Genomic DNA, 16,540 nt, shown 5'->3' on the forward strand with positions numbered 1-16,540 from the left:
TCGGCCCATGCATTTCAATGGGAAGGGGGCGGTTTCATGTCAGTGGAGGATATCTGTGCGCCGCGCCGACCTTGTGTTTATGCTGGAGCAGATAAATTCTCCGGTTTTCCCCGTCTGTCCGGTGAGTCGAAGGCGGAATGGGGAGGGTCTGGAAGTGACTGACAGGCGCGGCACGGGCTTTGGGACAGAATGCGCTCTCTGCGTTTTTAGTTAGCCGCGCACAAAAAGAGATTATCCGCTGGCGAACATACTTTGGTGTGTGTGCAGCCTAAGGGTGCCCTCACACCAAAATACATATGAGAGTGGAATCTGCGTTCCGCCAATGCATTTCAATGAGAAGGGAGTGTTTTTTGCAGAAATCCTCTGCTGGCATGAAACCGCTTCACTCTCATTAAAATGCATTGGCGGAACGCGGATTCCACTCTCATAGGCACTTTGGTGTGAGGGCACCCTAACAGAGTATTTCTATATTGCAGTATTTATTCTCAACTAAATCCTTTGGGTACTTTTTCCACCACTGCTGTATTTGACATCTTATGGTGTACGTGCAGATATTGACGAGTGTGCCCAAGGCTCCCACATGTGCCACTACAACCAGCAGTGTGTCAACACCGTGGGGACGTACCGCTGCCAGGCCAAGTGTGGCCCGGGATTCAAGCCAAGCGCGATGGGAACCAGCTGCGAAGGCAAGACTGTTAATCACTGTTAACCTGTCTCGACATGACTTTATGTCGTCGTTGTCCGGTGGAAACCCTGTATCTCCAAAACCGTTCGTTTTGTATTTATTATTTAAAAAATGATCTTTCTAGTGAAAGCAGCCGATCTACAAGCACACAACGCCTCGTGCCGCGAGGCGTTGTGTGCTTGTAGATCGGCTGTTTTCACTAGTCTTGTGCGACAGTCTTGTACGATGAAGCAGGGCTTTACTTTATGAAAAAACATACAAATTTGAAACTTGGAGATACGAGGTTTCTGCCCGACAGTGACGATATACAGTCTACTACTGTGTATCTACAGAAACATTCGAGGGCCTTTTTGAAGATCTGCCAAAGCTGATCTGTAAAGTAATGTCTTTTTCAGATGTGGACGAGTGCCAGGAGTCTTCCGTCTCCCCCTGCCAGCATCAATGTCTCAACACCCTGGGGTCCTACCGATGCGTGTGCCACCCTGGGTACCAGCTCTCCGGACACCGCTGCCTTGGTTAGTTCCTTATGTAGATCAGGGTTTCTCAAACTGGGTGCCGTGGCACCCTAGGGTGCCTTGACGCAAGTCCAGGGGTGCCTCAAAATACTTTGATAATATTTGGAAGTTATCAGCATCACTTCAGTTAGCACCACTTAGACCCTCTATACTTACCAGTAATTAAACTCCCTAATCGGGAGATAAGCGACCTTCAGGGCCCATACACAAACTTTAGAAGGCAATCGTAGGCATCAGGAGGGAATACGGGAAATGGGACAGATCCATGTTGATGACATGACTTTAGAGATACTGTGTACCGCTTCGCGTGATTTTAGGCCAAAATGTGTAGGAGCAGTGTCCAAAAATGTGTTTAGCAAAAATCGGCGTCATGGTGGCGCTAGAAGAGGGCCAGGTGAGAAATCAGGGCTGGAGGTTGTGATTTGCCATCCAAGGAGTGTGTGTGCAAAGTTTGGTTATTTACGGGGGTGACCTGACCCTAAAAATGTTTGAGAACCCCTGATGTAGATTAACTTTCCCCAACAATTGGACATTTGCTTGCAGGCTGCTACATACATTGAACACAAGACAAATACAGTACAGATACAGATGGCACAATTCAAAATGGTACATCAGAATACATAATAATAATAATAATAATAATAACAATAATAGTGGTCATTCGACTAGCTCAGCATGGCTCCTCGTCCTACGGGTCATAAACAGGAGTCTGAAAACATCTGGAAAAGGCATGGACATTTTGGCTTTGGATTTTGGGGGATTCGCCGCCTCCTCACACACGCAGGGTTCAGGGCTGACCTGAGGTGTTCATATATGGGCCTGTCAAGGAAATACTAAACAGAAATTGCGGTCGTTAAGATGTTGAAACCTGACTTGGACCGAATTCAGTTGTTTCTGAGATGAAAATTAATCTTAACAAAGAGGTGCTGGTGGACTTCAGCCATGGAAATGTCAATGAGTACATGCATATGTCACAGAACGTGTAATATATATATTTATTTTTATTTGTAGGAAGTTCAAATCAGGCAAGGCTAGACAAGTTTAATTTGTAGCACGGATCAAATTCAAGTGCTTTACGCAAAACATTAAGAGTAGCGCAAAACAAGAGAATAAAGAATAAACTAAATGACACATACCGTACGTCTCAAAACCCCTGTAAAATGCAGCGCCAAACAGAAAGGTCTTCAGCTTCGATTTAGAAGAACTGAGAGCTGTAGCAGAACTTGCAGTTTTCTGGGAGCATGTTCCCGGATATGCGGTGCTTAAAAACTGAATTCTGTTTCCCCGTGCTTAGTTTTGACTCTGGGGGGCAGAAAGCAGACCCGTCCCAGACAACCCTGATAAGTCTGGATGGTTCATAAAGTAGCCGAAGATCAGATATTTTGCCATAAATTATATGACAAACAGGAAGCCACCGGCCACTGTAACGATCTGAGAACTGCAGCGATTATGATTCACTTTCTTGGTATCCGTCAGGGCTCAGCACTCAGCAGCAGCATTCGATTTTTTAAGCAGACCTGTAAGGACACTGTCTTTGCAGGTCTAGTCGAGGCTACTGAAGATAAATGCAGGAAAAAGCTTTTTCCAAGCTTAGACCTTTGATCCATGATATACGGTAATACGGTGACTTTGTAATTGTCTTCACGCATGTGGCTGTTTAAATTCAGGTCTGAGTCCATGACTAAATAAATAGACAGCAGTCTGTCCTCATGTGGCATTGGCCAAGGTATAATGGATGACAACTCTATTGTAATGATTGTAATATTGTAATGTTGTTACTTCTACAGACATCAATGAGTGCATGAGAAATGTGTGCCCAGCTCATCAGCAGTGCCGTAACACAGACGGAGGATACCAGTGTTTCGACAGCTGCCCTGTTGGCATGACCAAAGCAGAGAACGGGGCCTGCATGGGTAAGAGGCTATCATACAACATTATCTTTCTCTTAACCCATTTAGGCCTAAAATTATTGAATGCTTTAACCAGTGAAAAATAGCAGATATACAAGCTCACAGCGCGGCACCGAGTGCCGCGCTGCGAGCTTGTAGATCTGCTATTTTTGAAAAAGTCTATGTATTTTCAAAGCGAACGTTTGTAACTCAAATTTTGCATCTGGGGGGGGTCCCTGGAACTAAATATTTTGAGATGGGGGTCCGTGGCCAAATAAATATAATATTGGGGGTCCTTGACATGAAAAGGTTTGAGAACCACTGACATAGTAGTTTCTCAAGAACAGACTAACTGAGCTCCAGTTAAGTGAAAAGGACCTTTTCTTTGACGATGGCTAGCCAGAGTGATGACATAGAAACATAGGAGGATTCAAAAGACACTTATAGAATCGGGTCAAAATTCTAATTTTCACAATTTTTCAAAAATAGCAGATCTACAAGCTTTCAGCGTGGCACTCGGTGCCGCACTGTGAGCTTGTATATCTGCTATTTTTCAATAGTTAAAGCATAAAATAATGATACACAAAATGTGTACCCGTTCTAAATGGGTAGCTCTCCACCGCTACGAAGTCGGCAGCGGTAAGCGTTGTAAAGCGCCTGAGGCCGAAAATAATGTTGTCAAAGGGGCGTGTGCATGCTGTCATGTCGGGTCCTTCAAAGATCATAGTGGCGGGGTCCTGGTAGTTGACGTTGTTAGTGCATGCATTATGTGACATCAATCCAGTCCACAATCTGTCTTGGCATGTAATCTCCACAATCTATTATTTGCAGTCATTCGTCACTGCACTGTCTAGTAAAGTCAGTACAAATGCTCTGTTACAAGAGTCAAGATTCTGCATTGTTGCATCCCAATATACAGATATAAGAGCGTAAAGTAATAACAGTGTAGCCCCCCTTTCCAAACGTAAGTTATTGATCGCCACTATGTCTGCAAATTGTGGACAAAGTCACACAAATCACTATGCAGTGTTCATTGGCAAAGCCATTCTATACAGGCTGGCTGCTTGAGTGCATGTCCTAGTGTGGTGAGGATCTGGGCCTGATCTGGCCCAATTGAAGTTCATAAATACTTTACTGGAAACATTATTTATATACTTTTTAAACAATGATCCAACTTTTACACTCTTCATAAGGTTCATTTTCACTTGGCCAGGCATTTGCTGGTTGTGCAGTGCAGACTGTACATTCTGTGGTTGTTTATGGCTGGAGGTGATTCTGTTTTGTGACTTCCTGCATACAGTACATGACTGGTCTACTCTTGTGATTATGCAGTACAATACAGACAAACCCTCTGGCCATATTGTAAAGAAAGACTACCCCCTAAAAAAAATTCTGTCTATTAGACGTCTAATATACGTCTAAAGGCTCGTCTAAAATACGTCTAATATACATCTAGATTTGAACGTTTTTTGGAGCCGTGTGCAGAGCACATGGGCTCCCTCTGAGTGGCAATGTGTGTCCTGTCTCACCAGAGTCTGTGTCCAGTCGAGAATGAACAGGATCTGCCCATGCGCAATTCTTTGGATGGGATTTATGTCACTTTGAAGTGAGCCGATTTTTTGGATGGGATTTATGTCACTTTGAAGTGAGCCGATTTTTTGGATGGGATTTATGTCACTTTGAAGTGAGCCGATTTTTTGGATGGGATTTATGTCACTTTGAAGTGAGCCGAATCTCTGGGATCCGTTCTTTTCAAAGAGCCGTTCAAAAGTTATTTATTTTGTAAATACTTTGTAGATTTTGATTATAATTACAAATCACTTCAATCAAAAACATAGACCTGGAACTGCTCAAATTCACGGCTCCACTTCGAACCGAGGTTTGATTTTTAGACATCTAATAGGCGTCTATATATAGACAGTCTATATTTTAGACATCTAATAGACGTATATAAATAGGCCGCATCTATATATAGCTGTTGAAATAATGTCTAATCAACGTCTAGTCTAAGCTTACACGTCTAAAAAACTTTCAAATCTATACAGTCAATTTTAGACCAAATAGACGACTATTGCTCAGTGGGTGGGTAAACAATATTTTAAATGTTACTGTTTTTTGTGTGTTTTCTTTTTTTAATAGATATTGACGAGTGTCAGGATGGAAGTCACATGTGCCGCTATACTCAGATATGTCAGAACACCGTTGGAGGTTATGGTTGTGTGTGTCCAAGAGGGTACCGTTCCCAGGGAGTAGGACTCCCATGTCTAGGTAGGAACATCACTTTGTCTGATAATACTGAAGTGAACCATCATCAGTCATGTTTAGGGCTGTCACGATATGACAATTAATTGTCACTCAAATAATTGCGATTAACGATTTAATTGTGTTTTTGTCGTTGACAATTACATTTATGTTTGGCTCTTAGGCTTTGAAGTTGCACATGGTAGATATGACACATAACCTAAATATACAAAGAAATTACTGACATATTTGACAACTTACTACTTAAAAAATCACACCCGTGTGAACTGAGCGGTGGTTTACCCCCCCCCCCCCCCTTCCCCCCTGTGTGTGTGTGTGTGTGTGTGTGTGTGTGTGCGCGTGTGTGTGTGTGTGCCTGGTCTGGCCTGGCCTGAACAACAGCGCCCCTCCCTTAACATGTGTGGTCATAAAAGGTACTGCAGGCCTGCAGGCTACATACAGACACACACACACGCACACACACACGCATACACACACGGCCACGTATAGGAGACGGTGTAACCACCGCTCAAAAATAACATTGATAGTGGAAATAGCCGATCTAGTAGATTTCCACTATTTCTGAAAATTTGAAAAACATTTTTCAACATTCATGATTATGACGATTATGACAAAATAATTGCGATTATGTCAAATAATTGCGATTAGACGATTATGTAATAATTGTGACAGCCCTAGTCATGTTACAAATCAAATAAACATGCAAAAATGTTTGAAGACTGAATTCGTGTCTTGTCGTTCCCTTTCAGATATCGACGAGTGCCTGCAGACGCCAAGCCCCTGTGCGCACCAGTGTCGCAATGTACCGGGCAGCTTCAGGTGCCTTTGCCCGCCTGGCACTGTGCTGCTCGGAGACGGGCGCTCTTGCGCCGGGTTGCAGAGAGGGCAGACCTTCACCAATGGCACCCGCGTCAGAGCCAGGCTGCGCCCGCAGCTCGTTTCCTCACTGGGCAGACCCATTCTCTCCCGCACCCATGGGGTCTCCCGCATCACCAGACAGAGCTGTCCCATGGGGTACACCAGCAGGGACGGCACGTGTGTGGGTGAGCACAGAGCAACTAGCAATGGCTTCGGGCAGTAAACCAAGGGTCTTCAACAGGGGGGTCCTCAGAGTTACTACAGGGGGTCCTCCAGATCTTTGAGTGATATATATTTTGTATATTAACCACTTGAACCCTAGTGTCCATATTCTGAGAAATGTAGCCAAAAATAGAAGATCTACAAGCTCACAATGCCTCGTGCTGCGAGGCGTTGTGAGCTTGTAGATCTTCTATTTTTGGCAAAGAGCTTTGGTGTATTGGGGAAAAAGAGCAGACTAAGTACAGAGTGAAAGGTCAAGTTTATTAAGTATTGACGGTTCAAGTGGTTAAATATCTGAAAACACAAATTGACATGAATCCAACATACACTGATGATTGTGCTGTCAAACGACGAAACTATATGGAATCTATGAACAGGTTGTGGGGGTCCCTGCTTCATCTCTCTCTCTCAACTAAAGGGGGCCTGAAAACGTTGAAGACCCCTGCAGTAAACAATAACAGCTGCCCTGAACATGTGAACATCCGGTTTGTAACTATTGCCTTGGGAAACAACAAAAACTATCAAAGAAACAGCTGGTAGTTAGCTAGCTAGTCTACAAAAAGGTGCCCGGAAGATAATTTTTTTTATCCATTACCAGCTCAGGTTGTTTTCCCCTTCCTAATAAACAGCTGAGGATGTTGACAACAATAGACATCTAATAGAAGAAGAGATGTAATTCTTCTTGTTCTAGTGAATCTCATTAAACCCTAAATAAAAATAGAATACAACATGAAGTCATACTGAAGAGACACAGCCAAAACGGCGGTTTAGCCTTACCTCATTTCCAATACTATTATTAGGTGACTAATAAGATCTCATCTGGTTTTACAGTCGGTGAAATGATTGTTATTAGAGAATTTGTCTTGTGGCCAGGCCTCATTACATGCTCTGCTCTGTTCGAAAACTCCCCATTATCAGTGTTGTGAAACATTCTTTAAAGATTTTGGGCCCAGTTCAGATGGTCATTTTCACGTAATGATTTCACACCCACGAACCACTACAATGATTAATAACTGGACTGAAAATGTGTTTACCTCAATCAAAGACACGTTACACTTATAATTATGTTTACTTCTGTGCAAATCACACAGAAATGTTCAACATTCCTCGTTCTCACTTCTTACAGAGTCTAGCAGTTTCTTTTCATCTATGCTCCACCCATTTTCCATCTCAATCGCCCAACACTCCAATAAACTATTCTAGAGCTTAATCCAACTTTTAAAGGGGTAATTGGCATAATACTCCTTCCTCGCATAATATGGAAACTTTGATTTTATGAAAGAAATATATTGGAAAAGGATCTAAAGATGCAAATTGCTAAATATTGCGAAATACCATGGAGGGATCATTCTTTCTCAGTACTTTTAAGACACATAATTATTCAATTCAAAGTTGTTCATTGTCTAAATTGGTCCAAGGTATTTTGGCTTAATTTGTACCAGATTCTAACTCCATGTGGTGTTTGTAAATAAGGATCAGCTACACTTAGAAAAAAGTCAAAGCTAGCCATAGAACCTTCCCTTATTGCAGTATATTGGGTTGCTCCACAAGACCTTCACATAACCTGAAATGTGGTTTACAGTGATTTTACAACGGATAAGGGGCGTTGCTTGGCACGGCGCAAACTCAAAGTAGAGTCTAATCAAGCTAGTCTGGTTTACTGTAGTTCCATTTTGGTGATTGATGTAAAATCAATAGTCAGAACTTTCTGAGCAAGTCTGAAAAACAGTGAAAGGACCAATTGTCTGTTTAACATTGTTTCTTGACTTTCCCATCTCTTCAATTTATCTCTCATTAACTCACTGACTAGTGTTTTTCACCTTTCACCTTTGGAAAATCATAGAATATTCCCCTCTGATCTGCTCATTGGAGCCCTCTAAAGATGCACGCTGGTGTTGTGGAGTCGGAAAATAATCCTGGTCCATACGCAACCATCCATTTGAAAGATAGAAGCTCTCGCGTCACCCTCGCACCACCACATCAATGATGTGATATTTTTCCATCGCCTCCTAAAGACAAGGAAAGACTTTTTCTTCTTGGTTACGTCATCGACGTATCGGGTAACGAACGTCCAGGGAACCCTGGAAATATGCGGTGACCAATAGGCTAGCAAACAGCGCCATCCAGTGCCAAACATAACTCGGGATAGGCGGCGTGGAACATCCACGATAGCTCTGGAAACTCGGGTTAGGCATAAAATTAGTTAATATCAATATGTCTCCTTTACTTTTTTATCTCCTTGTCTTCCTCCTCTATCCGGTCCGTCTATTTTCACCACGCATCCAGCTTTAGCCCACCCAGAATCAAAATTCACAGCAAAATCATTCAAAAAAGACATTTTGAAACAATTAGTTTGATGCAGTAACACTGATGTAATGCTGTCACAGGTGTGTGTTTATAGGGTATTTTACGATGACTTTGAAGGTGGCTTAAACCATCATAATCAATGGCCGGAATGATCCATTTCATAAAATAGGAATTTACAAGCCTTTTGGTACGCGACTTACAGTATATTGCGTTCACTTTATGGATTAACGATTTTATGCATCATCTCCTCCATTTTCTTTGAGTCATTGCCAATTCCCCCCATGTTTGTACAGTCCCTGGCATTGGCAACTCCTACTTGTTGGTTTTGGGGAGGGTGTAGACAACCACATTTCCTCCAATATGCATGGAGTTGCCAGCTGCTTCTTTTCACCTGCCAGAGGCGAGCCCGGCCAAGCCAGAGGCACCATTGAACCCCTGCTTCCACTGTGTTTGGGGATGAACTGCATTTCTACAAGATATTGTGCCCTCACATGTTCTGACAAATATCCTACCTTAATTAATATCGCCCCCCTTTGTTTGAAATGTTATTTATTTTATTGTTATTTATTGTTTATTATTTATTATGATGATTATGATGATAGTGTTGTGGTCCTGATGCATTAGGTTGGGGTCCTGTAATGGGGTTCAAATATATCAAATATTTATAAACAAATAATATATATATTAAAAAAAAAGATGAAACCCAGTGTGACAGCATCGTTGGGTGGCTGCAGCTGGTGTTGCCGTACTCACACGGACAGATTACACGCCCAAATGTTGGAGCGACAGGCACCACTCAAAAACTATCAACTGGATGGACCTTGTTCACCTCTTCAACCTGTTGTCTTGTTTACCTCTTCAACCTGTTGTCTTGTTCACCTCTTTAATTTGTTGTCTTGTTCACCTCTTCAACCTGTTGTCTTGTTCACCTCTTTAATTTGTTGTCTTGTTCACCTCTTGCATACAGATGTGGATGAGTGTCTGCTGAGGAAGCCATGCCAACATGAATGTCGAAACACCATTGGCAGTTTTCAGTGTCTCTGTCCCCCCGGATACCAGCTCTTACCCAATGGCAGGAGTTGTAAAGGTAAGAACATTACTTGCTTACTTATACATGAACTATATACTGCTGCATCATGTTGCCTGTTTATTACTGCGACTAAGAGACTCTAACCTCTGCCTCCAGACATAGATGAGTGCGCGGTACAAGGTATCCAGTGTGGACACAACCAGATGTGCTTCAACACCCGGGGAGGGTACCAGTGCCTGGACACACCCTGCCCGGCCTCCTACCAGAGAGGAGGAAGCCCAGGGTAAAATATACCAGCCCATATATAAATATACAGTGTTATGTACGAGTAAGGAATAATATCGTCGTTGTCGGGTGAAAACCTTGTATGTCCAAAACCGTTTGTTTTGTATTTATTATTTTTTTAAATAATTTAAACTAGTGAAAACAGCCAATCTACAAGCACACAACGCCTCGCACCGCGAGGCGGTGCGAGGCGTTGTGTGCTTATAGATCTGCTGTTTTCACTACTTTTGTGCGACGACCTTGTCTGATGAAGCAGGGCTTATTACTTCACGGAAAAACGTACAAATTTGAGATACAAGGTTTTGGCCCGACAGTGACGATATGTAATATGAAACAAAGAACAGCATTCACATGTCGGTGAAGTTGTAAACATCGACAACATTGTTAGTAAATGTAATACGTTTTCACAATTATCTTAATGAATCTTTTGTTCTGTAAAATAACTTGCCTTACTAGTACTGTAGTGCTTATGTGTATTTAGTGTATCGTTGTTAAAATGATGTCATAGTGACGTTTCTCTCCTGCTACCATGTGACAGGACGTGCTACAGACCCTGCTCTGTAGACTGCGCTGCGGGCGGCTCTCTGATTCTGCAGTACAAGCTGCTGACCCTCCCCCTGGGCATCCCAGCCAATCACAACGTGGTACGACTGTCAGCCTTCTCCGAGTCAGGGGTCCTGCAGGAGCGTACGTACTTCACCATCCTCGAACAGGAAGGAGAGCGCTTTGGAATCAGGGACGAGGCGGGCAGGGGGATCATCTTCACCCTGCAGCCCTTGGACAGGCCGGGACTGGCACGTCTTAAAGTCCAGGCGACCACCCTCTCTGTGCAGGGACGGATCAACTACCAGAGCATCTTTATCATCTACATCTCCATCTCCAGATACCCCTACTGATTCTCTGGGCTGGGTTTGTTCTGACTGTGGCCCCCCTAGGGGCATCTGAATGCTTCCCAACCCTCACCTGGGCAGTTCCCCCGAAAGCTTGGGTGCCAAGGACACAGTGGGCCATGCCAAGAAAAGCACTAATGAACCAAGATAAGGCAAATCATAATAAACTAGAAGGTTTGTGCCCTGATTTTGACGGACTGAATGAAATTGCGGGGACAAATGAGAGGCGTGTTGCCTTGGATATCCAAATCTCAAGCAACCGTAGTTATTGGTTAACCGAACCTAAATGAAATGGACAATATTATGAAGAGTTGATTTCCAAATGCCTTACAGATGAAAATGCCTTAAAATTGTAAAATATTCCCATGTTTTAGCCCTATTGTGTTGCAACTATTTATATTGTAAAAATGTAACAGGCGTGACAGTGTTTCATCAAGTGTTTTCTAATCTTTTTTTTATATATATATTGTTTTTAAACTATTCATGTCACAGAAATATGAAAGGTGCTACTCTGAATGTACTTGAGTGTCTTCAAATTGATGACATTAGACAACATCCATATCAGCACTAGAGCCTGACCGATACCCCATCTTTTGGGTCTGATGCCGATCCCAAATTTGTACAAAAGTGCAAACGTAGCGTAAGTGATATTCCTTTGTTGAAATAAGTGTTAAATAACTATATATTCTGATAGTCTCAATGGTATAGAGTGTTTGTTCATTAACAGGGGTCTCCCTGACTCTCCGGCTCTTTTACTCTTTCACTGCCAGAGTTAAAACATCGTCCAGTCTCCCCAACGCACATGTAAACAGAGGAGGTGACGTTGGTAAGACTCGTCTCTCTTCTTTCCACTGGAAAAATATCGTTATATATCCGCGATCATCCGGTCTTTAGTTAGGGTCTGTAGAAAAAAGCTGGTTTTGACCATAAAACGCACCCGGTAAAAGATTCCGAGATAAATAGACTTTTCTAATTTCATTTACATGGAGGTGGACGGACCAGGGGACTTCTGGATGATGCCATTTCCCGTTGCATTCTGTGTATTGTAGTCCTGGTATCAGTCACGGGTGCAGGGGAGCGCTTGAGAACTCATACAGGATAACAGTTGAATTGGAATTGATGACACAAAGAAAATGAGCTGACAAAATTGGAACTTGAACAATAGAAAATTGTAAAGTTGATAAAAGGGTATTTCTTGGTTGAAAATTTGCAACCCCTCTGAAAATGTATATATTCTGTTAAGAGCTGGAGAGATGGGGGAACCCATGAATTCTAAAAGAATATAGTGCTTTTATCTTTTAACAAAAAATGTCTTGTTTTGACCAAAAAGTATCACTTACCTTTAAATTATAAGCAAACGAATACTAATAAACATAACTTTTTGATAGATGAAAAAGAAATGATAAAAGAAATAAACAAACTTTAAGAACATTTAACTTTATACAATGAAAAGGCAAACAAATAAATAAACACAAACTGAACATTATTTTAGTCAACCACTTAAGGCCAATTAAAAAAGAATCTTGCACATCTCCAAGCTCAAAACTTGTCACAGCACATTGTTAGCCGGTAGATCTATTTTGTTTGCCTACATTGACATGCCCAAAATAGGGTTGGAAGTTGAAAGTGGTCAAAAATCTGATACCGATCGGTCGGGCTCTAATCAGCACCTCACTCAGAAGTGAAGTGTGTATATTTCAATGAAAAAGAAAAAAGAAAATTGCCAGGAGATTGTTAAACTTGACCTAGATTTACTGACCATGTGGAGAGAAGCAGAGTTTGATTGCACTTATTGGACTCTGCAGTGTGGTATTGGCCTCAAATAGCTGGAACCGTGCAGCTACGCAATATCACCATTACTATATTCCAACCATTATACTGCAATACTGACATCTTGAGTGTGCTGTAATGAAAATACACATATAGACTTGCTTTTGAGGATGGAAGAGGGAGGACTTGAGACCAAAGATTTTTTTTTTAATCAACAGCAAATAGACTGAAAGCTATTGAAGTAAAAGTGAAGTAAATATGCAAACAGTGCAAACCTCAGTGTTAATTTAACTCTGATACTGTCGGAGTTACAAGTGGATAAATTAACTGATTTTACTGGGTACGTCATGGCGTAAACACAGGGTTTACCTTGTAGATAAAACAAAGCAACATTTCAGTGTCACTGTAAATTGATGTCTAATCAAGAAATAAAACAAATAACAAACAGAACATTTTGTTTGTGTGTGGACATACACATGTGGACACATACTGACCATGATACTGATATGATACTGATATGATACTGCCCATGATACTGACCATAATATTGACATGATACTGACCATGATACCGACATGATACTGACATGATGACCATGATACCGACATGATAATGACCATGATACTGACATACTGTACAGTATGTCAGTACTGACTGACATAATTATGTCAGTATCATGTCACATCATGTCAGTATCATCCCAGCAGGCAAATGGAAATCTGCTTGATTCTGACAGTCCAATGTTGGCAACCCTGCATATAGTGTAGTGGACTGATGATTGGTTCCACCTACGCTTTCCACTGCTTTCCTTCTTTGTGGAAAACATAGGTGGAAAGCCTCTGCACTGTGCCATTTCCTCAGAGGAGGAAAATGTAGTGGATTTTTTCAACTTGGTCAAGTTTCTTTTTTATATATATTTTTTATTTGTTTTAATAAATCTTTATTCAAAAGTCATGACATACAAGACAATACAAACAGTGAAAATGCTTTTCACTGATCCTGAACCACCAACCTTTAGTTCTCTAGGCAAAGTTCTTTCCTCTGTGCTATAGAGCCATAGTAAGTCCATAGGGGCAAAAATGTATCTCCTTTGACACCTTTATGAACATTTTCTGTCTTTCACTGTCCTCCTAAAAGGGAAAAAAAACTATTATGAAAAGAAAGCTTAGGCTTCTGAATCCTATGAGAATGATTAATAACTTTATCTCCTGTAAACTTATTATGGCTCTATAGCACAGAGGAAAGAACTTAGTCCAAAGAACCAAAGGTTCATGCAAATGAGGTCCAAGTCAGCCTAGAATCTCTCAATTACAGACAGATTGGCCTTCTAGAGGGATGGGACTCACTTTTCTCCGGGTGTTTCGCCTTGATGGGAATCACTTTTCTCCGGGTGTTTCGCCTTGATGGGACTCACTTTTCTCTGGGTGTTTCGCCTTGATGGGACTCACTTTTTTCCAGGTGTTTCGCCTTGATTTTGGGACTTGCTTTTTTGGGTATTTTTGGGTATTTTGGGACTCACTTTTCTCCGGGTGTTTCGCCTTGATGGGACTCACTTTTTTTCCAGGTGTTTCGCCTTGATTTTGAGACTCACTTTTTGGGGGATTTTGGGACTCACTTTTCTCCGGGTGTTTCGCCTTGATGGGACTCACTTTTTTCCAGGTGTTTCGCCTTGATGGGACTCACTTTTCTCCGGGTTTTTCGCCTTGATTTTTCCTTCATTTTTGGGGGATTTGGGGGGGTTTTGGGACTCACTTTTCTCCGGGTGTTTCGCCTTGATGGGACTAACTTTTCTCCGGATGTTTCGCCTTGGTGGGGGACTCACTTTTTTCCAGGTGTTTCGCCTTGATGGGACTCACTTTTCTCCGGATGTTTCGCCTTGATGGGACACACTTTTCTCCGGGTTTTTCGCCTTGATTTTGGGACTCATTTTTGGGGGATTTGGGGGGGTTTTGGGACTCACTTTTCTCCGGGTGTTTCGCCTTGATGGGACTAACTTTTTTCCAGGTGTTTCGCCTTGATTTTGGGACTCACTTTTTGGGGGATTTTGCACACACACACACACACACACACACACACACACACACACACACACACACGCATCTGGGTGCGGCGCGAATGGCGCGAACAGGTATCTTCTGTATCTTCGCATCATTTGCATATGACATAGTAGATATAATTTCCTGTTTTCTGGTGAATTTGGGGAGTTTGATTCCAAATTCAGGAGAAATTCAGGAGAAATGACAATTCAGATGCACCGCAGGAGATGGTGTCAACATTCGGGAGAGTCGTGCTGATACAGGAGGGTTGGCAACCCTGTGTGAGAGATGGTGTAGTTGTATAAAGAGCTGACTCTCAGTGCAGAGGTCCCATGTTCAAATCTCAGTCCTCCCACATTGCTGTAATACATTTTCAACATTAAAATACAAAAGAACATGTCAAAATATCTGTATTGGTATATGGTTTAGCGGCCTGGTGATTGGACTCTCAGTTCAAAGGATCCATGTTCTAATCCAAGTCCTACTAGGAATAAAGTTAATACCTCTGATGAGAGATGGTCTACTCTAGTGGTCTAAAGATCAGCCTCTCAGTGCTGAGGTTCCAGGTTCAAATCTCAGTCCTCCTGCGTTGCTGTATTACTTGGACCTTTTTCAAGGCTAAAATACAAAAGAATTACTCAAAAGCACCAGGAGCTATCTATGTTGAGAGATGGTGTAGTGGTCTAAAGATTAGACACTCAGTGCAGAGCTTCCGTGTCCAAAGCTCACTCCTCCAATGTTGCTGTTTTACTTTAACATTTCTTTCAAGGTTAAAATATAAAAGAGTTAGTCAAAAGCACTGGAAAATGAATCTAGTGGTCTAAAGATCAGACCCTCAGTTCAGAGGTCTCATTTTCAAATCCGAGTTCTCGTACAGATCATTGTTGTTACCTTTCAAGGTTAAAATACAAAAGAAGTATTCAAAAGCACCAGATAAAGTCTGCTGTGGGAGATGGTGTAGTGGTTTAAACATCAGACCCCGAAACCAGAGGTCACATGTTCAAATCCATGTGCTTTGACCTTTTCACGGCTAAAATAGAAGAGAACAACTCAAAAGCACCAGGAGAAACCTGTTGAGGGCCCAAAGGTGCCTTGGCTCAATGGTATGGTCGCTTGATCGGTTGTCCCTGCTTCAGGCAGGTTTCAGACAGGTTCAAGTCCCATGCCCAAGGTACATGGAGGACCATCGTGGAGGGGTGTCCCTCCCCCTGTTTCCTGAGAGCTAAAGGTGGGGGGTTATATCTGAAAGAACTCTGTCCAACAAACATTTTCCTGAAAAAACTCTTACTGAAATGCCTGTAGAGCATTGGAAGAAGTTGAGAAAACTGAGCCAATTTTAGCCTTAAAAAGGTCAATGTACTCTAGAGATGGACTGTAAGTTGAATGGGACTTGAACATGGAACCTCTTGACTGAGACTCTGAGTGTTAGACCATTAGGCCATCTCTCACTGTAAACTTATTATGTTGTAAACTTATAACTAAATTATGTTGTATTTTAACCTTGAAAAGATCCAAGTAATGTAGCAGCAGATAGTAGGGTGACTGGGGTTTGAACACAGAACCTCTGCACCTTAAGTCTGATCTTTAGACCACTACACCATCTCCAACCTAAATAACATCAGGTGGTTTTTAGTAATTATTTTGTACTTTACCCCTGAAAATGTCAAAGTAAAACAGCAATGTAGGAGGATTGAGATTTGTACATGGAACATCAGCAATGAGAGTCTGATCTTTAGACCACTACTCCATCTCTCACTAACTTTTGAGTGCTCTTGAGTAATTATTTTGTAT

The 16,540-nt window shown here is 42.0% G+C and overlaps 1 protein-coding gene across 1 annotated transcript in view; it reads left to right on the forward strand.

Moving 5' to 3' along the window:
• Positions 1–13,100, forward strand: part of hmcn2 (hemicentin 2) — a gene marked incomplete at its 5' end in the record, with an annotated part of 113,910 nt that extends 100,810 nt beyond the window's left edge. Inside the window, 8 exons of the mRNA XM_080738531.1 lie at positions 552–686; positions 1,081–1,200; positions 2,988–3,113; positions 5,229–5,357; positions 6,101–6,394; positions 9,706–9,825; positions 9,925–10,051; positions 10,592–13,100. Coding sequence (XP_080594657.1) covers positions 552–686; positions 1,081–1,200; positions 2,988–3,113; positions 5,229–5,357; positions 6,101–6,394; positions 9,706–9,825; positions 9,925–10,051; positions 10,592–10,949 — 1,409 coding nt within the window. The 3' untranslated portion in view covers positions 10,950–13,100. The remainder of the gene's footprint in view (positions 1–551; positions 687–1,080; positions 1,201–2,987; positions 3,114–5,228; positions 5,358–6,100; positions 6,395–9,705; positions 9,826–9,924; positions 10,052–10,591) is intronic.
• Between the last annotated feature and the right edge of the window lie 3,440 nt (positions 13,101–16,540).

The sequence above is a fragment of the Nannobrachium achirus genome (assembly GCF_963921795.1).
Source record: "Nannobrachium achirus genome assembly, chromosome: 12".
NCBI classification, from domain to species: Eukaryota; Metazoa; Chordata; class Actinopteri; order Myctophiformes; family Myctophidae; genus Nannobrachium; species Nannobrachium achirus.